This window comes from Maniola jurtina, chromosome 4 (assembly GCF_905333055.1).
Source record: "Maniola jurtina chromosome 4, ilManJurt1.1, whole genome shotgun sequence".
Lineage (NCBI taxonomy): Eukaryota > Metazoa > Arthropoda > Insecta > Lepidoptera > Nymphalidae > Maniola > Maniola jurtina.
The window spans coordinates 7,914,148-7,942,136 of NC_060032.1; the positions used below are offsets into that span (position 1 = coordinate 7,914,148).

Genomic DNA, 27,989 nt, shown 5'->3' on the forward strand with positions numbered 1-27,989 from the left:
ATAGTGAAGAAGAATGGTGATAGCATACACTTATAAGTAGGTAGGAACTAAACTTCGGAAGCAATTTCTCAAAGATTTTCTTTAAAGTCTAAAGTCATATTCAAGGTTCAACACTTAACATTACATTATCATGCACAGACAGTCGGGTGCCATGACCTCTAAGCGATTTACGGATACTGCATGCTGTGTCTCAAAAGTGGCCTTCCTCTCCGGTCATCGCTTTCCACGTTTAAGGGCATGCAATTTATCAAAGGTATATTCAATGTGAACTGTCATTATATGTAACAGTTTAGCGATTGACGAATTTTAAAAAAAAAACAAAAAAAAATAGTAAGTAATTCAAAATAAGTTTTTTACCCAACTGCGGCAAAGCCAAAAGAAAGGGTTATGATTTTAGCAGTCTATGTATGTATGTATGTACTATGTGTGTGTGTATGTTTGTATTGAGATTCTGTGTGTTCCACCGTAGCGCCTCAACTACTGGGTCGATTTTGATGAATGAGGTTTCAATCGCTTCGTCGTAAAGGTCCGGGTGACATACGCTACATTTTATACGAAAAATGACCAAACGGATATTACATGAAAATAAAAGTAGGGGTCTCAAATTTTTTTTTTTGCTATTGTATCAAGTGGGGTGTCAAATGAAAGAGGTGAAAATTCTGAGTTCATAAATATAAATGTACTACAACATTAAAATATACCAAGCGACAGAAAAACAATTTTATTATAATATTTCAGCGTTTATTAAGACGATCGCAGTCGGTTTTAGTTTTCAACTTTATCTTGTTTCATCATAAATTCTGTATCACGAACGTCATGTCATCTAAAATTACACAATCAAAAATTTATAAAGCTCAATATTTATTTGACTTTAATAAGTAATAAATTGACACTATATAAGTAATATAATTCCCAAATATTCCCAGATGTGTGAGATAATTTTATGTGCAATATCTTTCCTATTTGACATTAATTATTATAATATTATGTATAATTAAACCAATAGTAATTAATCAAATGCAGTGTGCATCAGCCTTAGGTGAGATACATTTGAATTTTTTATGATTGATTATTATTTAGTATCGATAATAATAATATTTGTCCAGTTTTAACAGTTAGAACAACGGTATTTTTCTTTGTAGGTAGGGAGTTACGTTACGAGATGTACGTATGATATTAACCGTTATATTTGAAAGTCAAGCTTGTTTAAGCTGTAACTCACATAATGCACAGATATTTTATGTTATTTAATATTCATAAGTAAGAATTATGTATCTAGCTTTTCAATCATGTAGCAGTCAATGGAGTAATCTTTATTCTTTACAGCTCTCTTTATACAAGCTATAAGACCTACCTACTTGCTTTTCATGATTCTAGGTTAATGGGAAGTACCCTATAGATTTTCTTGACGGACAGACAGACAGACACAGATAGACACCAAAGTGATTCTATAAGAGTTCTGTTCTTCCTTTTGAGGTACCTACAGAACCCTAAAAAACTATTATCGTAAGATAATTTATAATAATCATACGTTGTAAATAATAATTAAATAATAATTGAATGCGATTTGTAGGTAGGGAGGAGGATATTAGTGTTTAAGTACTAGCATAGTTATTAAGTTTTTATTGTTTCTAACACTAGATGGTTCTTGTTGTCCGAATAAATAAACAAATAATTGAATCGAATATATCAGAATAATTATAATATATATTATATCCCTGTCGTAATGGTGAGCGCTGTGTCAGATTAAACTAGCTGTCTTTTTATAAATATGAGGACCAGGGTTCGATTCCCGGCAAGGGCAATTTGGGAATTTATAATTTCTAAATTGTCTCTGGTCGGTCTGGTGGGAGGCTTTGGCTGTGCCTAGTTGCGACCCTATGGGCAACGCCGTACCGCCAAGTGACTTAGCGTTCCGGTACCTATCACAACATAATTCAATGACCTATTATTATATTAAGTATTTCAATGGTTGCTTAGAAAGTAATTTTCCATAGATACTTTTAACGATTGTTACGTGACAGGTGATTATCTCATACTGGAATTATTCTTTTGTCTAGTAACAGATAGGTATAAAAGGTTTTCTCGACTGGTTATAGTAGATAGCTACTTAAATCAACTTTACTGTAGCACAAAGAATAGCAAGTTTTTTTAATCTTCAACTAAGAATCTGGCCTCTAAACTAGTCAAGGGCAAAAACAGGTTTGAATCAACTTCTTGCTGATTAGGAGCGTATCTATCTACCTAATAGAAATCGAATTTTAACAGCTTTAAATTTTTCTGGTTTCTTTGTAGGTAGTAGGAGGTAAATATATAAAAATATAAACACGTCATTTGTTTTGCTACTTCATAGATAATTTCATGATGTTTCTTCTACAAAAACCGGGCAAGTGCGACTCGGCCACGCTCTTTTAGGGTTCCGTACATAATTATTATGAACAACATAATTTGGATGTATGAAATATTTTATTTCTAACTAGCTAGCCATCGCACCAAACCGTGAAAGAAAAACCAAAAAAATATCTCTTGTTTTGTTCACAGCTTACAAACTATTTTTGGCTCTTCACAGATAAGAGTATGTACCTAATCCATACAAATATTATAAATGTGAAAGTGTGTCTGTCTGTCTGTCTGCTAGCTTTTCACGGCCTAACGGTTTAACCAATTTTGATGTAATTTAGTACATAGTTAGCTTACACCCCGGGGACGGACATAGGCTACTTTTTATCCCAGAAAATCAAAGAGTCCCCACTTCCCAGTATTAAAAGTCCATCCATTTCACCGATTTATACGAAAAGAAATTGTTCATAAGTAGCTTGCGTCCTAGAAATTGACAAAGGCAACTTTTTATCCCAGAAAATCAGTTTCCGCGGGATTTTGAAAAAACCTTAATCCACGCGCATGAAGTCGCGGGCATCATCTAGTATATTTTATTAAATACTTACCTCTGGTAGGTAGGTATTTAGATTTAAGTACATGCATTCATTTACGACTCATGTAACTATTAGATGTGCTAAAGAAATATACTTATTTACCTATTGGCTATCAAGGAGTAGGTAATACGCAATGCATGTTAAGAAAATAAATAATTCAATTGAACAATCTCTGTTTATGCTTTAAGAGTCTAATAAGTAAGTAGGTATATTAATATTTTACTAAGCAGGTAGGTACTAGTTTATCAGTACCTACCGGAAAATTGGTGGAAAATAATAGCCAAATGTTCGTGTCTTCGTTATAGCGACAGACCTTCAAAGATAATACATTTAGATTTATAAAATGGTTTAGCTGAACGATTTAGTTAAAGCACAGAGCGCAACTTTTGCTCAAGCCAACACGCTCTTTTCTCAAAAAAAGAATCTACGGACTATCTACCTAGTAAATATTTTTATGACTAAAATGAGAAATAGACACCTACAAAATATTCTTCTAACCGTCTTATTCATTCGCAAAACTACATTCTAAGTAAATATACTAAGAAATAACTCAGCTTCCGAACCGATTTTAAAAATTTGGTAACAAGTCATACCTAACCTACGCAACTTTTACTCCAACAAAATACAAATCAAAGAGTTCCCTTTGGATTTAAAAATATCTAGGATCACGTGGACGAATTATTAATCGTGGACGTCATCCATCTAATATTGTAAGTAGAGTCTGATAAATAAAACTAGACAAAAAATTACAGGTTTTGTGGGGTTTTTTATCATTTTCCAATTACGCTGTTTTATGAGGGCTGATCGCACCGCAGGCGGATTTTTTTAGATTGATATCTACCTACTTACCTAATCTGTTTTTGTTTCGGCAGACGCCGCAGCGCACGTATAAGAACAGATATTTAATTTATTTTATACGGACTCGAATCGATTCGACCTATTCGATTAATGTTTGCAATAGAGGCTGTCCCATAGACGCTATAGTATTTTTCTTAAGTTACTCAGGTACTTATAGCTACGAATCACTATATTACTGCAGCACAAATCGACATATTAGTAATAGAAACTACGTTAAAATAAGATTTCCCCAGAAGATATAATCTTAAATCATAGCTATTATGACGTAGACATCCGCTAAGAAAGGATTTTTATAAATTCAACCCCTAAAGAGGAAATAAGGGTCTGTTTGTGTGGTCCATGCGGACAAAGTCGCGGGCATGTACGCTAGTACCTATATCAATAAAACCAAGAGAACCAAGAGATCAAACAAATCGGATATTTTGCATTCAACGTCCCTACTAGACGACTGATAAATTATTCTAATAGGTGAGCACAACATAATACATAAATAAATGATCTATCTATAATAGGTAAATGTTAGTAATTGTCCGCGCATTTTTATGCACATTGCATAAACAAAAGAATGAGATTACGTTTAGCAGTGAGTACCTAAACAAGAAAACTTCCTTTGTTTGATGTCCTTGCAAGGATTTTATAATGCCTATGTCTTACCTGCTATCCAGAGACGTAGGTAACGGGTAATAGGTACCTACTGTGAAAGTACGTTCGCTTATACTCGATTTTTAACGAAATTTGACACAGAGATAGCTTTCATCCCGAGGATGCAGATGGACATAGACCAATTTTTGTCCCCGATAAGGAGTTCTCATTGGATTTTTACAAACCTAATTCGACGAGAACAAATTCGCGAGCATCATCTTTTGGTAGAGAAATAGCTTGCATCCCGAATACGAATTGATATAATAATATATAAACTACATTTTATCCCGGAAAATCGAAGTTTCCTTGGGATTTTTAAATAACCTAAATCACGCGAACCAAGTCACGGCCATCATCTAGTCTTCTATATATGTAGATTGAAAAACTGACTGATTGACTGAGTGACTGATCTACCAACGCACAGCTTAAGAGGGCTCTCTCCGTCACGCGTTTCATACAATCGTAGTTCCAATTTCATTTGAATACTAAGCAACCAAAGTCCATGGAATTTTTCAGACATATTCTAGAAACTAATATCTATGTCTGTGGTTTTCCAGATTTCTGTTAAAATATTCGGTTTCAAAGTTACGCGGTCTTAAAAATTTTCATAGAAATCTTTGAGCCCCTGTAATTTTAAAACTACATATTTTTAGAAAAATCTAAAACACCACAGACACAGATATTAGTTTCTAGAATATGTTTGCATTTCATGGACTTTGGTTGCTTAATATTCAAATGAAATTGGAACTACGATTGTATGAAACGAGTGGAAACGAGTGACGGAGAGAGCCCTGTTAAAGTACTGGCTGGATCGAACTAAGGCGTGCAAATAGCTACTGTGACGTAGACATCCGCTAAGAAAGGATTTTGGAAAATTCAACCCCTAAGGGGATAAAGTAGCGGTTTGAAAAATGTGTAGTCCACAGGGACGATATCGTGGTTATAAGCTCTTTTCTAGTTTTCTTATTAGACCGGTTATTACTATCCGACCAATACAAATTAGTGTCCAGCCAAATTCTAATTAAAATGTGTCGGGGGTTTTTTAAATTTTGAAAATTTTACTTGTTTATTTTCTTCATTTTTTGAATTTTTTGCACGCAGATTTCTATTAAGTGCAAAGTTAATGTTAAGATATTATGTCAACCCATTATAATTAAATCCATGGACGTCAGCGCATAATCGCCTTAATCGCTTACCTTTTTTAATAAGTAAAGATGTTCTTTAGTAATAATGGTTTGGTAAGAAGATATACAATTTTATATAATGTCATGTACCCATTAGCAAAACTTTTTAAAACATCATAACCATAACTAATACCTGTACTGCAATAAGTATGAGTAACCCAGAGGAATATGATCCATATCTTACCTAACATAAGTCAATTAAATAAATTAGTAAATAAGTAAATCAACAAGAAAAAAATCTCAAAATAGAAAAAAACACTTCAACAAGAAAATTCGGTAAAGTTTTAATACAAAAAGCACGAGGTTGATTTATAGAATTTTACTTACGCAACAGAATATTCATCTTACGTAAATAATTTATTTAAGAAAAACAAAAAAGATAACGGAGTTTATCTTATAGGGACCTACGTGCCTATCAATAAAAAGTAAGTAGGTATATACTTATATCAATTTAACTATTCAATGTATATTTTTAGGGTTCCGTATCTCAAAAGGAAAAAAGGAACCCTTATAGGATCACTTTGTTGCCTGTCCGTCTGTCAAGAAAACCTATAGGGTAGTTCCCGTTGACATAGAATCATGAAATTTGACAGGTAGCACAAGTAACGGCAAAAATCTTAAAACCGTGAATTTGTGGTTACATCAAAGAAAAAAAAATTAAAAGGTGTTCATGAACAAATAATAAATTATTTGTATTATTAGTATTTTCAATTTTCAAAGTAAGATAACTAGGTACACCAAGTGGAGTATCATATATGAAAGGCCTTTATCTATACATTCTAAAACAGATTTTTAATTATTTTTATGCATAACAGTTTTTGATTTATCATGCCAAAAAATCTCGAAAAAATACCCGAGTACGGAACTCTCGGTGCGCGAATCTGACTCGCACTTAGCCGGTTTTTTTCTACTATCTCAGATTTACTCACTCGACCCGCTCAGACTGTTCAGAAAGTTCACGGGCAACAGTGTCAACTTCCAAACACGTTGCATCATTGATTTCAAAGTCAATAGAACTCTTTTCCACAACATCTTTATTTTCGACTTGCGACACTGTATCAAAGTCAATTTTTCCGCTCGATTCAATTTCATCACCATCCGACAACGCAGTCTTTTGTAAGGTCGCTGATTTTACGACATTAACTTCCTCGTTTTGTTTACTAGTATCTGCAGGACACTCCGGTGCATTTAATTCGAGTTGAACTTTTGTCCTAAACGACCATTTCTTTTTGAAGGACATAATATCACTTTACATGAATAGATCGCTAATAATTAAAAAAAGGTGAATAAATGAATATCGCATTAAAGATAATAAATTAACGCGTACCTGTTGGTATGCACATGTTTTTCACTATTTTAAAATAATATTATTTAAGTATATATTTAATAAATATTTCAGCTTTGTTAAACGATAGATGGGTACTTGAGGTTATATTTTTTCAGGAAAACAATACGTTGCGACATCCAAATGATCACTAAGTAAATCGTCTTACGTTCAAAGTTTAGCGGCCTATTCGGGTCAAAAACTTAATTGGTCATTAATAAATTATATAATGATGGCACTTTAATTGATAAATTAAAGAATCGATCGTTAAAAATCGATTTAAATTCGAATGCAATGGAGCGTACATACCTCTGTCAAGTGGACGCGATCGTTACCGAGGTACACAAATGACTGAGTTAGCGAGAACAAGCCGTACGACCAAGGGAAATCCACCTTGCGGTTCCTCGAATCATTTTTTTGTATCACGGATTCATATCCATATGTAAACACTAGGTACCCATATATTTATGTTTGGAATGACTAAGAAAAGAAAAGGCGAAAGCAAATATTTTGTAATTATACAAAAGAAAAACGATTTTCTCACACCGCTTCGCCATTTACTAGAACATAAACTGGTGACACATTGAAATTGGACTTTATAAACTAATGTAGTCGCATAAATTATTTACAAATTCAACGTCACCGTTGTGTACCTATTTTGATTTTTCTTGATAATCTATATCACGGTTATGTAAATAGCGGTTTTATTTGTTTATTCCACACTAACTAGATGGTTCCCGAGGCTTAGCCCATTTAGATTTAGGTTTTTAGGGTTCCGTACCTCAAAAGGAAAAGCGGAACCCTTATAGGATCACTTTGTTGTCTGCTGTCTGTCCGTCGTGGCTGTCAAGAAACCTATAGGGTACTTCCCGTTGACCTAGAATCATGAAATTTGGTAGGTAGGTAGGTCTTATAGCACAAGTACAGGAATAAATCTAAAAACCGCGAATTTGTGGTCACATCATTTAAAACAAATTAAAATGTGTTTCAATTTTCAAAGTGAGATAACTATACCAAGTGGGGTATCATATGAAAGGGCTTTGCTTGTACATTCTAAAACAGATTTTTATTTATTTTTATGTATAATAGTTTTTGATTTATCCTGCAAATGTTGGAACAAATACCCGAGTACGGAACCCTCAGTGCGCGAGTCTGACTCGCACTTGGCGGTTTTTTAAAAATCCCGTGGGAGTTTTTTGATTTTCTAGGATAAAAGTAGGCTAATACTCGTCTTCGCAAAGTAAGCTATCTGTGTATCAAAAAGATGAACCTCCAACTTCTAGGGTATTGAACAATTCCGTGAGGACTCTGATTTTCCAGGACAAAAAGTAGCATAAATGTAAAAATAAATTGTGCGTCCTTGGGCAGGCTATCTTTGTACCTTTCGTCAAAATTTGTTCAACGGATTGACCGTGAAAATGTTGCAGACTGGAGTCGGTAGATTGACACACATCAGAGATTTTTAGCGAAACATTCTGGCCTCTTCAGTTCTCTTGTTATTCACGACTAAAATTAAGTTAATGGTTTTTTTCTTTAAGACTTAAGTACGAAAACAATTTACGTAATTCAAATTGTAATATCAATAGCTGTATAATAGTATTCGGGTCTTCTCCGCGTATTGTTTTCATTATCCCACTATCAAGCGTAAGTCGAAGTAATATGAATTGTCAAAAATAGTCGGCCAAGTGTGACTCGGACTTGTTTTTAATTTTTGTTAATTATCATGTTACCCATTTTGAAATTTTCATTAGGTATTAACTAGCTGATGCCCACCACTTCGTTCGCGTTGTTTTAGGTTTTCGAATATTCCGTGGGAAATGTTTGATTTTCCAGGATAAATAGTAGCCTATGTCACTCTCCAGTCTCCAGGTCATTAACTCTACCCATGCAAAAAATCAAGCCGATCCGTTGCGACGTGATTGAAGGACAAACCAATTATAATATGGGAAGTGATTTTTGTAATAGCGACAATGGAAATACACCTTCCGTGAAAATTTCAACTCTCTACCTACATTTTACGGTTCACGAGATATAGCCCGCTGACAGACAGACGGACGGACGAACGGAGGGATATATAATAATAATAATAATAATAATAGTTTATTTTCAGGCAATTTTTTTTTTACACCCATTTCTTAAATATAAAATAAAATAAAATAGAATAGAATACAAGAGTAAAATAAAAATTAAAAATTATTTACGGTTGTTGCCACGATGCACGGCAAGCCAGTACTTCGGTATGCGATTTTCAGGACACTCAGAGCATACCCTGAGGATCTCGTTCTGAGAATTGCGGATGCGGAACCAGAAAGCCGCAACCCGAGATCTAATAATCGCGAAATAATCGGGCACTTTGGCGTCAGCGAACATGCCCGACGCGCTGCAGTATTTAGGCAGTTTCATCAGAATACGGTATGCGTTATTATACTGCACTCTGATGCTGCTACGTGCACTTGCGGTGCAGTTGACCCAAAGCTGACACGTGTAAAAGCATTGACAATATGCTCTAAACAGTGTCAGCTTCGCCTCAGAACTACACCGCGCAAATCTGCGTGCGAGCATGTTGCACCGAACAGACAAAGCCCTTCTTTCTCGTTCCATGTCTTGGTTATCACGTAGATCCTCAGTTAAAATATGCCCCAGATACCTGAATTGCGCCACCCTTTCTACAGGAACTCCATCTAAGAAAACCGACGGGATCCTCTCCGGGCCCTTGCCTGCACGGAAAACCATCATCTGCGTCTTTTTAACATTATATTTAAGGCCGTGATCTCTAGCATATTGTTCACAGATGTTGAGTAGTCGTCTAAGACCCCTGATTGAGGGACTTAGAAGTACCATATCGTCAGCATAGCTGATATTGTTAATGCACGTTGTACCTATGTGGCAACCTACTCTAGTATTTCTAAGTCCCTCAATCAGATCATTAACATAAATGCTGAAGAGGTCCGGAGAGGTCAATCCTCCTTGACGCACGCCGCATTCTAATCTATAATCATTAGAGCCGGCGTCGCCCCATTTCACAAAATTAGTTTGGTTCTCGTACCAGTATCTCAACAGATCTACCGTCTTACGCGATACATTAGACTTAATAAGTTTTTGCCATAGTAACTGATAGTTTACCAGGTCAAAAGCTCTACTGAGATCCAGAAAGCATGCGTATACGGATGTGTTTCTATTCGTATAATAGTTAACTATCGATTTGAGACTAAAGATAGCCGAATCTGTTGAGAGCCCAGGACGAAAACCAAACTGCGCGTCATCAATCCTAATGTTCTGATTTACATCAGAATAAATTATTCTTTCCAGTATTTTGCCTATAATGGTACCTAAAGAAATCGGCCTGTAGTTTTTGAGGCTGGAAAGATCACCGGTCCTATTCTTTGGGACAGGAACTACCACAGTTCTCATAAGGTTTTTAGGCAAATAACCTGAGTTTATACATAAGGTAAACAGTTCCGCCAATAAGCAAAAAATTTTTTCGCCTGCATACAAAATGTGCTCCAGGCTCAGTCCGTCATATCCTGGGGCCTTACCTCTTTTCATTGTCAATACTACTTTAGCCACATCGTCAGGTGAGTAACGATGCGATTGTCCATCGTTTAAAATCATTTTTCCACTGGGCATAGATGCACATTTTGTACTTAGAGCAGGTAATGGATCCAGTTTGAAATGATGCGAAAATAAGTCAGCAATCAGCTTTGGGTCTTGGACACCGTCAACACTCAATGGTAGATTTGATTTATAGTTGAGGCGTTTTGTGTCTTTCCAAAATTTAACAAAGTTTTTGTCTCGCTGATGTAAGGCCAACATATCCATTCTGATTTGATCCTCGTTATTTTGGCACCATTTCAATTTATTTTTAAAAACTTTACGGCTCTGTACCATGTTATTATAAACCTCACCAGTTTGAGGTTTACCGTACCATAACCAAAGTTGGAAGTAATACCTCGCTCTTTGGTGACTCTCTCGAACGTGGTAGTTCCACCCTAGTACTTTTTTATGCTTCACCGGAACATCGCGACAAACACTTCTTTTGGCACCTTCTTGTAAAATCTTAACAATAACGTCATAATAATCATCTAATTTAAACAAATGGGCATCACATATATTGAAATTACTAAAATTACAGTCTATACAGTTTAAAAAATGACTAGATATACTAATATCACTTAAATTATCACAACAGTACGTATTAAATAGACTAGTTTGGTTTACATCCCTATTACCCCAATACACACCAGATAGTAACTTATTTTCTGTAGATATGGCAATTTTCTTTGGAAGTACATTCATTTTACATGTAATCAAAAGAGGAAAATGATCTGACCAGTACACTCCAAGATCCACACACGCGGATATCACTGTCGCACGCGCAGCAGCTGTCACAATGCAGTGGTCTAACCAACGCTTAGACCCACTACCATCATTAACATGTGTAAACGAACCCGGAGCCAGAATTTCAGTGTCAACACACACGAGTGAATGGTCTGTGCAGAAGGCGAATAGCTCGTTCCCGAATCTGGTGCCACAATGTGCATTGTAGTCACCCAGCACGTAGACAGCTTCAACATCATGGTCACTGATCACGGCTTCAATGCTTCCCAAACAACTTATAAAGTCTGCGAGACTGTCTTCGCTACCATCATCATATGGTAAATAGACGCTCATCACAAGGATATGGCGTCCGCCCAAATCAATTAGTACTGCCGCCAATCTGTCACTGATACAGTCTATTATAGAAACACTGGGGAAGAGTGACTTACGCCACATCAACGCGAGTCCCCCGTATGGTCGGCCTTTTAGTATCCCTGCCGAGGTATCCACCGCAGACTTTGCGAAACAACTGAACTGCTGACTGAGCTCGTTCACAAATCCCAAGTCATGGGGGAGGAGCCAAGTCTCCTGCAAGGCTAAAATGTCAACATTCAAACACAATTTCTTAATCTGTTCGGCAGATCTTTTAATAGAACGGCAGTTAAAAGTAGCTAATGTAATATTTGTTGTGGTCGTACTTCCCATATTGTGTTATTTTAAAACGTCTCGAAATTGCCGTTCCTTGTACCGCCGGTATACCAAACCTTTAGGCCAAAAATTGGCATCTAAAAATGTATTCAAATTACTTGCGTGTATCCTAACCTTGAAGGAGTTAAACGAAGTTTCTCTATGCTGTGCCAGACGCTCAACACTGAGGCACTTCTGGCCCATGTCGCGGATATGTTCCTCAATGTTGGCCTCTGTTACAGTTTTCAAGGCGCGAGAGATATAAATGGAGCATTCCGGGTCAGCAACTTGTATTTTACATTGATCTGAATAAGTCCCTCTCATATTCGTCAGTTTTCGTTTTCGTTTTTTGTTCTCAACCATTATAAACTCATCGTCAATATAATTCTTCGATATACCTACAGATTCAGGCGGTAAGTCGCGTGCAACCGAGCGATTCGCAGTCATGCGAACATCACCCGAATTGGTACTTGGCATACGGGCGCCTTTCGTTTGATGCAAGCTATTCCTAATGTGTACAATATCCCGATATGTCGGTGTATGCAAACTTAATGCAACTTCGTCATGTCCAAGTGTAGGGCGTGGTGTATTCACAAGCGGCAGCGGCGTGTTTTTGGGTGGTGAGGTGGAATTTGTTCTCTCCAGTAAGTCCGATGTCCGGGGAATACTTTTATTATTTTCTGTGCGCTCTTGACATGACATGCGGATTTCCTTGAGCTCGGTAATAAACTGCGCCTTAAGCTCCATGAGCTCGGTTTTCATAAGTGCCATATCCTTTAGTAATCGAGTGACGTCTACGTGATCAAAGGATACCGGAGGAAGCCGACTCAGATCCCGTGCCACAAAATTCGGTAAACTGTTCGGATCCACTTCCTTCAACAGCTTGATTACATCTTTGATGCATTTCTTCTTCTTGTCGTCACCTTTACGATGAATGTTTCTCAAGTCGTGGGTGCATACACTGTATAGGGTACTTTTGCCAGTTTCTACTTCCACATCGGTATAGTTAGTAGCACAGATTTGTATGATACTAAGCTCATCTAAAAAATCTATTTTGTTTTGTACGAAACATAAAAACTCGTCCACAATGATCTGGCCCGCCATCGCTTATGGATTGGACCATACGTCAGAAATTCATTTTTATCTGTGATCACTATGCGTATGCGCTGAACTACGACAGAACTACGAACACGACCGATCGTCACCACGCAACACGCCGAACGCCGGATAGTGGAGGATGAGGAGTGGAGCAATATTAACTAAAAAACCGTTCAGTGTAAGAAATATTTTTTGTACCAAAAAATGTGGTACAAAATTTTCAAAAACTAATGTTTCTAAAGAATGTCTACGTAGGTAGGACTAAGGTTTTTAGCTAGGTAGCATTGTTTTTTAGAAACATTAGGTACTTATTTACCTAGTTTTTGAAAATAAATTTCCATGTATTTTCCCCAATAAATCAATTTTTTTTTTCGTATAACGGCTTTTGATTATAGGACGGCGGATATAATTATAGGAAAACAATAAACATTATTACAACTAACGCCATCTTGTAGCATATTGAGTAGATAAGAGAGGTAAATAAAAAATAGTTGCAATCAACTGTCAGTTGCAACGGATTATAATAAGATTACAATCAGATTTATAAAAAAGGAGGATGTTCACAATTCGGTGCGTTTTTAGGGTTCCGTATCCGAAAAGTGTCACCGAGACCCTATCAATAAGCCTCAGAATATCCGTTCGTTCGTCTGTCTGTGGCGGGCTGTATCTTGTGAACCGTAATAGTGGTAATAGATAGAGAGTTAAAATTTTCAATTAAAATGTGTATTTCTATTGCAACAAATAGAAAAATTAATATGAGATGTAGGTATTTCCCGTATTGTACCTAAAATCTAGCGTAGTACTCATATAGATATATACCTACTTACCTACTCACTCCAAGCTGACTTAATGGACTCTAATTGAGATTGACCCTAGAGCCAGAAGGCAAGGACTTTTTGAAACAGAGGTCGACCTAGGTATATTTACGAATAGTATAAATAAGTACATAAGATCATTTCTTTTATTTGTGCTGCTTCTAATCCTCGCAAATTATAGCACTGACACATGACATTGTACCTACCCTGTAAAAGCTGTCCATATGCGAACATAGGTACCTATACGTTATAGTTTGAATAATTAGGCTTTGAAGGGATGGTGAGACGGCTGGTAGGTAACTACGTGGTTGGACTAGCATGATACTAAGGGTGGGATCTATAGAGCGCACTCTGACTGTGCTCAGACTTAAGCTTCAGTCAAAACGAGACAGATATATTATGTCAGCGCTATCACCGTTTTAACCATAGACGTACAATTTTCGCTTCGTTTGGTTTTAACAGTCTCTTGAGTTTGTTTTAACAGTCTGAGCAAATTCGTAGTGCAATCTCATCCTACTCGCAATAGTCGGTTCGATCTGCACGGGCCAATTTTCGTTTAGGGCGCCTTCATATTATTTGCTGAAGAGAAAAATATTTTCTTATGTAAATCTAACTAGCTACTACAGCTAATAAATTAAAAACATCCAATTAAAAACGAAATTTTTAATTTTTATAAAACTTAAGACGTACATAGTAGCTACAAAAATACTAGCAGGTAATAATAACACCAAGAATATATTATCTAAAGTATGTATGTAACTATTAATTGATAAAGTAACCGTAACAAAGATATCGGTCGCCTAGTAAAATACAATCTGGCATACAAGTGGCCCACTATGTGATTACTTATATTGTAGTTAACGTTATAATACAAGTAATCAATATGTAAAGTTAGTTCCCTGAATACTTAGTACAAGTTTGCACAATCTAATTTTCTGTGAGTTTCAATAACATATTTTTTCCACCTACCTACGTAGCTTCGTTTATTTCGCAGTTTTCACCGCAACGCTGACGGTAGATGTGTAGTTTAGATTTTTTATTATATTATAATTCATACTAACGAAACGTAGGTAGGTACTTACTGGGCGAGATTTAAAAAAAAAACCCTAACGATAATGAACAATACCAAATTATTTTTTCTGTTTTCGTCATCTTTAGCCATGCTAATCATATTTTCTTTTTATTTCTTATAACTATAGATTAATATTAGTACAAAATCTTAAATGTAATATTCTAAACGTTTTGTGATGTGTTTTATTTCCATAAAATAAGTTTTAGCAGGATGTAACTTTATTTGGTTGATAACCAAGATAATTGAATATTTTTATTCTTTTTCAGTAATTTTTGTGCTGGTGGTATGTTTTCCACAGGTAAAAAATATTTACATCCTCCTAAATTTTATCTTTAGAAAACAACACTTTTAAATGTATGTATAGTGCTAGAATAAAGCTTGATAAAAATTGTATTTAAGCATAGGTGAAAGTTTCGTTAAAAATTCTAGAAAATAGGCCACAGATTTTCTAAGACATCATATTATTTAGGTTTAAAGTAATGGTTAGGATAAAAAACTTTTAATGATAGAACTTTTAGTGATATACATGAGGACAGTACAAAATCGTCGGTTAACTTGCAAAAATCATCAAGTACAACAGACTCCAACTATGAACTGAGTTCTAATGAGTTGTCTTGACAATATCCAACTACTATGAACTGGTCAAGACCAGAGTTTTATATAATACAGAATTCTCTTGAAGAGTTTATAGCTGTAAACTGTACTTGATAATTTTTTGCAATTAATGGATTTTTGAAGAAATGAGAAGATTTAAATTGTAACCACAATAGTCATAACTCATCAAAATTATTTCGTTTTAACAGTCAAGTCAGTAATTAGTCAGTTAAAAACCATTATTCTAATATTATTTTTAAAATTTTACTAAAAATAATTACTCAACAGTAAGTTAACTGCATTAAGTTTTGATGCAGTTTATACTAAATTGTTGATCGTGGAGTAGACATCATATCAGTACTTAAATTGCAATTAAGCAGTTGATTAAATAAACTGATATAACAGAAGTGGCCATACAAAACTGCACTGGGATGAATCACAACTATATAAACTGATATGATTAATATGAATCAAACCAATATACTTATTATGTCAAAAATGAAAGTTCCTAGTTTTATAGCTAATAAATAAAAATACCTAAGTATCACTGCACCAAAATAAAGTCTTATCAAATATAAATAGCTGCTGCAATTTTAAATTTAGGTGGGAATTTTCTTGTATAAAATTCAATTTGCTTCACAAAATCTAAGCTTGTAAAATATGTCTCAAAAGATTGACTTTATACCTACCAATATAATGAAGTCATAGATTGTCATAATTGACCACTAATATTAAAAACTTACAGCTATGTTATATAAATCTTGTGCAGCTCTTAATCTATATTTTATTGTACTAAACATTGAACAATTAATTGGGAATCACGATTCAAGTTGGCTTGAAAACATATTCTTATCCTATCAAAAACTACTGCAAGTATACTTAGAAAAATTTCTTAGAGAAAACATATCTAATGATTTTGTATCAAAAAACATTTGAGAGATATTGCCCATTATTTCATAATAAAAGTAGGTTAAGAAATAATGTGCTTTAATTACATAATATAACTGCTGTCTTTCGTTGTGAGAGGATATCTCTTCACTACTTTTACCTAAAACACCTTACAACTACAATATTAAAAGAGTCCACTACCAATTCCTTCAAAAATTTTCATTCTATTGTATAAATACTACCAAAATATACAATAACAATGCTTCAATTTTAAACTTTCTGTATTGTAACACAATAAAAAAGATAATAAGCACCAGTTGCACATCAGACAGTTAAAGTTATGTTAGTTACGTTACACTTTGAGCATCATCAAAATTTAATTTTTAAACATTTTAGGAAGAAATTTATCCAGTAGTGATAAAGTGTCCTCCATGCACATTGTTTTATTGTATAAGTTTTAGTTTTAAGCTAATACACAAATAAATAAATAAGAGCAAAATTGGTTGCACAAGTAGAGTATAATAGTTTGTTAATTTTAATTCACAGAAGTATTGCTGTAAGTGTAGCCCACTTGGCCTTTTATTACATCTGATATGCAAGAGGACTTCAATAATTTGTAGTTAGATGCAACTTTTATCATTAAACTTGAACTGAAAATGGAGGAATCTAGATCAAACACATATCAATATTAACCTACTTACATTCTAACAAAGAGAACTGGACTGTGTAAATAAACAAAAATTTAATACAGTAATGCTTACCATAGTCAATAACTAAATTTAATTACGTAAATAAAATTCTGTCAAAATATTGTTTAACAATGTAAACTTAAAGGAATGTTATGTTGCAGCAAGAAATAAAAAGAAATACATTGGGTTTCAAATATATAAAAAACAGTAATCAATTTACAGCAACCTACATTAAATATTACACATTGAGCTTAACACAAAGCATAGCTGCTGGTTATCTAAAGCTTGATGTGTAATGTTTACTGCTGGGTTCTGGCAGTTTTATCATCATTCACAAAATATCAGTCTTTTGATGTTTAATTTTGATCTGTGAACACAAATATGACATTTTAAAATGCAGTTACTTTTCTGCTTTGTCACATCTTGGTAGTGGCTTCGAGCGAGCGCAGCAATGGCGCACGGGCCATATACTAGAATCTATCCTTAGAAGCGTGTAAGTCTGGGTTGGTGAGATATTGGAGCTCCTGCAACTCCTGGAACTTCTCATGGTCTCGGATATGTGCATAATTCGCAGATAAGCACATCAAGTAATGCACCAAGCTCAATATCACAAGCAAGCATGACACCATAGCCAGGATAAACATAAACTCAGCTTTCTCCACATAATCTTTACAAAATAGCTTTATCTTGTGCGCCTCACAAATCCTTAAATCTTCTTGCCTTACAGATGACGGAAACATGAAATCGAATTGGGTAAAGTCAATGCAAGTCGATAGTTCGATGTTTTTCGGCTTCGAACAGAGTTTCCAGAATATCGTGAAAAGGAATGTTGTTATAACTAAAAAGCCAAGTAATATTAACCATACGAATGTTAGTATGTATGTAATAATCATGAAGACTGCGCATGATATACGGCCGCCGACACGGGCTCTCCACGCCCGGTATACCTTTTGTCTCGTAGCACCTGTCGTGAGACATCCGAGGCACAGCAACATGAATCCTAACGCCGCCATGCAAGCACTGCCTACGATGAAAATCATTTGAAGCGCTTCAATCCAAATCAATCGAAAGTGAAACACTTCGTCAAACATTAATATCGAAAGCGCAGAACCTCGATACATTGTACCACAAAACACCCCCACGCCCAAACAGCACATTATTGTGGCTATTAGGGTGGCGTGAGGAACCCTCGTAAGGCATCTTTGACATCCGTCACCCATTGTATTTCTGTTTAGCTCTTATTTCACTTTATAACTATTGTAAATTTTCAAAATTCACTTTCAGAGTTTAACTTTTAGATTACGAATTCGCGAGGTTTATTTTTAAAATAACTTTCGAAAATCGCCAATGAGTCAAAAATCTGTCAAACATGTCAAGACTCAAGTCAAACTGTCGAGCATAGACGTAGACAGGGCATAGAGTACAATGCTGTTGGGTGTCAATGTCAACCATAAAAGCCATAATACGTACTAACGCAGCCAAGTCTAGCCAAGTACACACGGTCGTCATGGGTAACATTAAAAACGTGATAAATATTGTGACTCGACGCGCTCAATAGAAATAGTGGTATAAAAATATAAAAAAATTTAATCATCTGCAAAAACTGAGTTTCAACAGCGCGAACGCGAACGCTGAACTACAATCTTCTTTTTACTGTCTTAAATAATCAATATTATTCTGCATGAGTATTGAAATAATGAAGACTGCTTGAACGGCCTGCCCCGCCATGCCCCGGCCCACCTGTGTCACGTTGTGATGGTTGTGTATTATGGTGCTTGTACCATCCAAGTGCCAAGTGCAAACGCCAAGTTACACATTATTAGCGCCAAGTGGTCAAGTAAAACGCGTACCACGTAAAAATGACAATTTTAGAGTACTACTAGTACGTCAGACCAATGTTGCCACCAGACCATGGTCAAACCATTGTCTATGCGTCAGACGGAGTACAAGTATTCTGTGCTGTGATTCTGTGGTCAGACGTCACGTCATTACCTACGTACTCAGTCTCGCCGCTTGTCAAATTTTGTTACATTGTAAACAATTTTGGAATTTTGTTCTTAATGTTTGATTTTATAAGAATAAATAAAGAGAAAATAGTAACCAACTAGCCACATTTATAATATAAATAAATTGTTATGGTGATCAAGCTTTTTATATGAACAATGGAGACCTTGTATCATCAAACGAGTCAACTAATACAGGAAACATCCAATTTGTTCCATAAGTTGGAGAGCGATCCAGATTGGGAAAATATAGAAAACGCGATTCAATCGAAAATTAATACCATTAGTGCGTAAGTTCTTGTATCATCGTTTTTTATTACTTAGTACCTACTTATTTACTTTTCTTTTATAAATGGTTTTATGAATATTACATCAGATTCTTTGAATTTAATTTTATTTGGTCTTTATTCACTTGTATGTAATCGTAAATAACAATTAATGCTGTGCGATAGTTGTTCCAATGTATGTACTTTACATTTCAGAAACTGTGAAAGGTTAGATGTTCTGGTATTCAAGACACCAATTAATCAAAGAGCAATGGCGAAAATGAGAGTTGACCAGTTAAAATATGATAATAAACATATTCAGGTATCTAATTTGAATTAAAGTATTTTGTTGAAAAGTTTTGTACAGCATTGTATAATTTATGTAAATCATACATTTCTTGAAAACTAAGAAATAGACTGATGGATGTACATGTTACTGTTTGGAGACTGAAACTATTACCAGCTATAAGTTAAACACAATTAATTTTTAAGTATAAGTAGCTTGCTTAATTGAGTATGTATATATATTTTATATTTTGTATCAGAAAGTTGTAACAATGAAGAGAAAAAGTGGACAGGGAAGCATTTATCTCTATAAGAGATCTCTGCTAGTAACATATTGTAAATCTAAAGAAATATTTTTTAAATAACACACAATATTATAAACAATAATAAATGGATATAAGCACAACAGGTGGCACTCATACTTTCGTATCACTTAAATTAATAAGAACCTATAAAACAAAGCTATAGAAGCAAAGAGGTATGGGTTAAATAAAAACTGCCACACCACTTCCAGGTTAGCCGGCTTCCATCTTAGACTGCATTTCACTTACCACTAGGTGAGATTGCAGTCAAGGGTTGGCTTTTATATGAATAAAAAAAAAGTTCAATCTTTAATTGCAGGCATCTCTAAATAATGCTTCAAACAAAAGGCGCAGACGTGAGCAAGAGAAAGTTGAGAGGGAACAGTTACTGAGCAGAAGGTTTGGCCATGACCACACAGAGATCACTGTTGACTATTTGGCACAAGAACAAAACTCTTTACAGAATTCTCACAGAAATGTTGATGATATGATACATACAGGTATGGTATATTTGTGTATTTTTTAAAGTCTGAATCATTGGATACTTTTCTTATTAGAAAAGAAAAAAAGAAAAGGTTTGATACCCATAAAAAATTCAGTTCCAGATGTACAAAAATGAATAATGTTTTTACAGTTAAAGTTTGTATTGAGTGTTGTCTTATTGAACTTGTCACAAATGACAACGTAACCGTCTGAACACTGCGTTGGAATAGATTGGAAGAACTTGTTTTGTGATCCCTACACCAATTTCAACTTGGTTTTTTATACCATGATAAATTTTTTTGTGAATACAGTTTTTTTACATTATTGTGTTGTTAAACCATTATAACATTATATGTATAAGTCTAAGAAAATCCCAGAACACTAAGATCAGAGGCCTCTTCCTAGAGGAGCATACCACAACTACTAAGTTAACTGAGGTCACACTGTTAACAGTACTGAGTATAGCTTTAAGTAAATAATGACCTGTGCGTCAATATGCCAAAATCGAACTGAAATATTAAACACGACAATTTCCCGTAAGTTTCCCGTCCATACTAAATACAGTTATCGTTAACATGAAAAGTTACATTTGAGCCTTTGAAATGATTTCAAAATATCACTTTTGAGCAATTTTAATGTAATCAAATTATTGAAGTTATGATGACATCAATTTAAAAAGCATGGGCAGTTAAGCAATCCTTATTCTGATAGAATATTGATGCAATGATAATAACAATCAAATATTATATAATAAATAGATAACGCTTAGGCTTATTTACATTGCAAGGGAATGGAAGCGAATTTCTTAAATATTACATAGCTTATTGACTTAGCTATCTCCACACTGTTTTTAACGAGCACCAATTTCTAATGAGAAAGAAATTTCCCGCGAAATCCCGCGAATTTTTTATTTTGGCAAGAAAGTGTTTAACGTGGTGGAAAAAGAAGTCAATATGTTATAATATAATAAGTAATTTTAATGTCATTATCAATCTATCGCCAGCTCACTACTAAGCACGGGTCTCCTCAGAATGAGAAGGGCTGGGCTATAGTACACCACGCTGATCAAGTGCAGATTGTCGACTTCACAGACTGAGAACATTTGTACAACTTTCAGGCAAGCAGGTTTACTCACGATGTTTCCTTCACCGTTAAGCGTTGTGTAGCGGTGGATATTAATATATTTTTGGTTATTTTAGTATGGATAAAAGTATACAACATTTATTGATGATTGCCTGTAGTCATATTGTAATAATACTAGCAAAGAAAACGACAAGGTAATTGCCGTTGACTTATCATAGGCGCATCGAAGAATGCGGCATCCTTTACCACCTTCAAAATCACCCGAATCGATCCAAAATCTTTTTATTTTATTTTATTGCGATATCATATCTTTGACAAATCAGTACGCTGTACATTCTTATAAAATTCACATCGAATTGTGAAACTTCTCCTTTTTGAACTCGGTTAAAAATAGTTAAAACTAGCTGCGTGATCCTTAATCGCATAAATAAACTGGTCAGATAATTATTATCTGAACAATAAGACCAAGTACAAGCGAAAAAACGTCGGATATTAAAGGTTTAAGTATAGGTCAATAATTTATGTTGCAGTCGACCTACAAGTTTATTATTATACAATCTATATTTCCATACTAATAATACTTATAAATACGAAAGTGTGTAGTAGACTTCGTCTGTGTTGGTGTTAGCTGGCGGGCTGGCTCTGCCTTTTTGGAGTGTTTTTTTTTTTGTTAAAACTGACTGGAAAGCGTGACTGACTGAAAGGGGAAAAATAACTACAAACTTGACATTGGCTAATCTTTGTAAAGCCAGACGAGAGAGAAAAAAAAAGTGTGTAGTAGGGCTCCTGCATTCGAAATAGTTTCAGGCCAAAAAAAATCCGCAAACGCTTTGTGTTCACTTTCACAAGATGATGATCAGTGTAAAAGGTTTTTCAGGTTTCCGTAGTCATTTTGCTGATGCGACAGTAGGTATATCACCTGGTTTTATTACCAATACAATATTAATTTAAAGATAATTAGGTACATCCTGATACCTACAAATGTTACTTATAAGGAAAAATACGAAACATTATTTCAAATTATTTTGCACGATTATCAAAAACGAATCAGCATTATCACGCTTGAAAACTTATGTTATTAACTTTACCCGAGATTTCGTTCGGTCGAGGTTTTTTTTTTTTTCTGTAGTAACTCATACCTACTTAAAATTATTCCAATCCTAAGACTATCAAAATATGGCTTTCGTTAACTATCCCACAGGTTTTTTAACTTTTTACGTTGCAATGATATATTATTATATCCCTAAATAAGGGAACCTACCAGGTATACCTTCTTGCACTACCGATGGTAATGCTGTCATAATGGCTGTCATGCATTATGTGCTCATTCACTCATCAGCCCTACCCACAACAAATAACAAATGCGTAGGTGTCAAGTGGAACTGCAGTACTATATTATTATGTCCCTATATATGCCAATAGGCTAACTTGTTTTAGAGTTTATAGCAAATCCGTGATTTCCTTGAGGACTGTCCCACCTCGACCCGATCCACTTCTGATTAATGCAGTTAGAAAACCTGCCATGCAATGCGGTTTAACTTTATTCAACTAGTAGACCTTAACATTCAAGGGTTCGTTCGACCCACATCAAGCGCGAAGTCAACAACTGCAAGATATCACTTGAGAGCAAACGTAATTTACGCGTGTACAATCATTAATAGGTAAAACAATCACAACTTCACACTCACAGTAATATTTTTGTGTGTATGTTTGTTACTCTTTCACCCAAAAACTACTGGACGGATTTGACTGAAATTTGGAATGGAGATACATTATACCCTGGATTAACACAATAACTACTTTTTATACCGGAAAATCAATGAGTCCCCACGGGATTTTTAAAAACCTATACCTATCCACGCGAACGAAGTCACGGGCATCAGCTAGTATAATATTATAAATGCGAAAGTGTGTTTGCTTGTTAGTTTATCTTTCAATAGATAACAAAGCAAAAGTGTAAATTAAAAATTTATAACATCCCCGACAAGTGAAGGTTATATACAGTAAGAACTAGAAAAGAGCTGATAACTTTCAAACGGCTGAACCGATTTTCTTGGATTATAGCTAAGAACACTCTCGATCAAGCCACCTTTCAAATAAAAAAAACTAAATTAAAATCGGTTCATTAATTTAGGAGTTACGATGCCACAGACACATACACAGATACACACGTCAAATTTATAACGCATCTATCAATGCAATGTGTAATGATCTAAGTTATAGGTATGATTTTTTATGATAAGCGTAATCAGTATGTTTTTTTTTATGTTTAAACTATCGTGAGTGTCAGTATGTTTTTGTTAAGCAAAAGTAATCTATACTAATAAATAAAATTGGAGTGTCTGTCTGTAATTTCGAAATAACTACCTCATATTAAGCTCATATGGTTATTTGAACGATACCAACACTGAATCACACTTTTTAAAATTTTTGTCTGTCTGTCTGTCTGTCTGTCTGTTTGAAAAGGCTAATCTTCGGAACGGCTGGACCGATTTTGACGGGGTTTTCACAGACAAGTAGAGAATTGACCAGGGAGTAACATAGGCTACTTTTTTAACCGACTTTCAAAAGGGGAGTTGTGTTTTTCTACCTATGTACACCGAAATCTCCGAGATTTCTGAACCGATTTGCGTTATTTCTTTTTTAATCGATAGAGGAACTTCGCGACATTGTTTTATAAAAAATTTGGAGTCCAACTCCTCAATCCTGATGCTGCAGGGGATCTGACCAATCCACGCGGGCGAAGCTGCGGGCATCAGCTAGTAAATAATAAAAATGAAACATTCAAGATTGCGAACTAGGCACTAAAATCGAATTATAAGCCCTAGATCAAATGATGCACTAGATCTGGATTCTAACCGAAAGCACTAGGTAGGCAATACTGCGTGTACTTATGTAGAATTGCATACAGGTTTCATTTTAATTACACAAGTCTCTTATATTCCACTCATTAAAAACATGCACTCGTCCTCCAAGGTTATAATTTTGTTCAAAAAGAAAAACTTTGAAGTTATTAAAGTAGTTTTAAAGATAATTTGAAAAACTAAATAGGTATTTCTAGAATTGTGGGGTATTATATTAAAATGATTTAACTTTTAACATTTTGAATAAAGACCATTAAAACGATATGTGCTAATGATGTTTTTGTGACCCATCATAAACTAGTATTGCGTCAAGCGTACAGAAATAAATCTTGAATTTGATCTTGAACAATAAGTAAGCAATGATTGGATGGCGTATCAGACAGATTTAATTGGATAAAACATGGATATGAGCTGACAATTATTTATTGCACCAAGAGCTTGTCGGTAGGGTTTTCTAACCAGCCTAGCTTGAGAAATCAATTGAACTCAAGCCAATAATGTTCCATAAAAATTAACCAAATACAAAAATATCGCTCAAGTGCGAGTCAGACTTGCCTACCGAGGGTAACGTAGCTTGGAATGAAACATAAATAAATGTCTTAAAAATAAATCCTTTTTATTTGAGTCCGAAAAGTTAAGATTGCTGATTTTTTTTTTAAACTACTTACTAGTTGAAGTATTTTTCCTGTTTTATATAAATCTATAATGATTTTAATTATTTCAGATTTTCCACTTCACAATTTTCAGTGACATGGGGAGACTGTATTTTTTTGTCATATTTTGTGATAGCTCAAAAATGAAGTGGCTTAAAAAGAAACAAAAACCTATTTTAGAATGTAGACCATAATAATATGAAGCCCTTTCGAATGCTACCCATTGATTAGTGACCCCACTTTCCTTTTGCAATAGCAAGTATTTTTATCTGAATACTTTTATTTTCAATAAGGTTGGGCAAGCATTATTTAAAACTATTTCACAAGTCGATAGCGTTAGAGTTACTGACAGACGGTCGTTTTGTTTTTACCCTTTTTTACGGAACCATAATAAGGTAAATTCTCGCACCGCTGCACTGCGAGCGGTCGTCTAAACATATTTTTTCTACTAATAAAATTCAATGTTCGCTTAAAATGAAAACCAATGCTGAAAAATTGGCAGTGGATGGGCAACTGGGGAGTGAGGACTGCTGACAAAAGTGAAAACATAAAACTATGAAATAATAGTGGTTTTTTTTTGGATTTCAAAGTCAACTGTGGTATCAAAAATTTAAATCTCATAATTTGTAAAATAAAACTAGTAATTTTTTTGTTTAGTTTTTACATCTGTGCCGATAGATTACCTCCGAGCACTATTAACATGTCGGTGACGCGACTTTGAAATTTTTACCCATTCCAAAATCGCCCAATGCGCCTAAAGAAGTTTTTACTTCAAAATTTATTGTTATAGACTGGTTTACTCCGTAGGTAAGTTAGTTTAATAATAGTCGTCCATATATTAAATTTGCAACTTACCACATTTTGACCAATCACAGAGCTACAATTCCAATGACACTCAGCACGTAACTTTCAAAGTTTGTTGTGTTTGTAACACTGACTGACTGACTGTATAATACCAACGTAAAACAATGTTTGTGAATTATTTTCAAACGTTTTTGTGCGAACTACATGTACGTGCAACTTAGTTTGTTTAGAACCACTCGCTCTATACACCATCCACGAGACAAATGCTTAGTGTTGGAGCTAACTCAAGGCATCGCAATGAGTCTGCTCATTGTATTAAGCTAAGGGAATATTATTATGTTAATAAGTATAACTCCACAAACTTTTTGTTTTTAGATTTTTTTTTTTTTAAGTTCATTGATATTAGTTTTCTCACAATACGACCTTGAGAGCACGACTAATTACCAAAAGTCACAAAAATTGAAACTTGTCGTTGTTCTAAACAATAAGCTGGGATTCAGGAAGTGGTTATCTTATGCCTATATCATATTTATCTTTATTTTATTGCCTTCTCTGCTGACCAGGCCTGGCTTAGCGATTTACGATCTAAGCCTCTGGGTCTAGAAACTAGATTTTGCTTGTGAGTTTTCTCTATAACGTCCCCTCACTCAGAAATGTTCATAAATCAAATATATTAGTCAATTTGCTTATCGTTTTATATTCATCTATCAGATAGGGACAATTCACACACTGTTTTCATATTAGGATCTGTAAAATAGTATTGTAGAAAAAAAAATCTACACTAATACTACAAAGAAGTAAAGTTTGTTGCAGCGGGTAATCTCCAGAACATTAATCCTATTCTGAAAATTGTTTCACTGATAAGTAGATACCCACGTGGATAGCTAAATACATTATCCCCGAGTGCAGGTTTTCCCCGGAGGAATTCGCAGGCAACAGCATTATTTTATAATAAGCAGTCGGCAGAATATTTTACATTTTACGTCAAGGCTACGTAAGTGCAACATTTTAAATCAATATATGTATCTACATTATCTTACTATCTACATTACTACTACCTCTACTATTACTATTATTATTATTACTATTACTTTAAAATAATGTAGATAGTACATTAGTACTATCTACATTATTTTAGAAAAGATGCGTCGCGTGGCTTTGATGCACCTAGTAGGTATACACTCGTATAAAATGAAAAAAAAACTTTAAGAATAAGTACAAAGAATTGTACTTACGTCATGACTTAATAAGGAAATAAATGCCATGAGAAACCTTGAACTTGCTAGTGCACTTGTGATAATTATACAATAATTCCACACCTACCTACCTATATCATAATGACGTGAAAACGATTGTTTTTTGTTCTCTAGTTTATGCTTGTAATTATTATTTATTTAATAGCCAGGCCGCGGTCCGGCCTGGTGCATGCACGGCGTAACTTAAAGGCGCCAGTACATGCTGCGCACGGGCACGGACACGCTACGTTTATTTTTTAAGAATCTAGTATCTTCTACGCTCACGCTGCTCATGCTGGCTACAAAATGGACGATGCTACTAACCTAGGTACACCGTATATCAGGGTGCGTAGTAGTGGATTGGCGTCTTAAATTATGTCCCATTGTTTATCGTTGGCGCCAAGTAAGTAAGTACGAATAAAAAAATTTAAAAATAATGTTAATCATTCTTTGTTACAGGTTCAAATATTTTGCAGACGTTAAGATACAACCGAGATACGCTAAAAAGAGCGCACAAGAGAATAATAGACTTGGCCAATACGCTAGGCCTATCCAACGCTACCATTTCACTAATCGAAAGACGAGTGTCCCAAGACAAATACGTGCTATTCGGCGGAATGTTAGTCACATTGGCTGTGATTGTGCTTGTGATCATATATGTTGTGTAAAGGCTCGCCGAGCCGAAGTCGAATCGAATCGCAATAATTCGCCACATATAATATTATTAGAGGATGCCCGCAACTTCGTCCGCGCGGATTTAGATTTTCAAAGATCTCGTGGGAACTGTTTCATTTTCCGGGATAAAAAGTTGTCTTTGTCACTTACATGGACGCAAGCCACCTCAGTACCACATTTCATACAAATCGGTTAAGCGGATGGATCTTTAGGAATCCGTGGGAACTCTTTGATT

General features: G+C 34.9%; 3 protein-coding genes across 4 annotated transcripts in view; 1 reads left to right on the plus strand and 2 right to left on the minus strand.

Moving 5' to 3' along the window:
• The window catches only part of LOC123864436 (multiple C2 and transmembrane domain-containing protein-like), a 47,190-nt gene extending 20,362 nt beyond the window's left edge, over positions 1–26,828 (minus strand). Inside the window, exon 1 of one of the 2 annotated variants that reach the window (XM_045904855.1) lies at positions 25,896–26,828. In XM_045904855.1, coding sequence (XP_045760811.1) covers positions 25,896–25,900 — 5 coding nt within the window. In that variant the 5' untranslated portion in view covers positions 25,901–26,828. Of the gene's footprint in view, positions 1–7,250; positions 7,503–25,895 lie in introns of those variants that run through there. The other variant, XM_045904856.1, reaches the window with a different exon arrangement.
• LOC123864440 (neuronal membrane glycoprotein M6-b) lies at positions 14,507–18,488 on the minus strand. Its single transcript, XM_045904863.1, has one exon. It carries the CDS (start codon positions 18,319–18,321, stop codon positions 17,572–17,574), a length of 750 nt encoding a protein of 249 aa, XP_045760819.1. The 5' UTR covers positions 18,322–18,488; the 3' UTR covers positions 14,507–17,571.
• LOC123864443 (probable Golgi SNAP receptor complex member 2) lies at positions 19,072–27,914 on the plus strand. The gene is made up of 4 exons (XM_045904867.1): positions 19,072–19,394; positions 19,587–19,692; positions 20,277–20,457; positions 27,539–27,914. Exons 1-4 carry the CDS (start codon positions 19,264–19,266, stop codon positions 27,745–27,747), a joined length of 627 nt encoding a protein of 208 aa, XP_045760823.1. The 5' UTR covers positions 19,072–19,263; the 3' UTR covers positions 27,748–27,914.
• Positions 27,915–27,989: the final 75 nt, after the last annotated feature.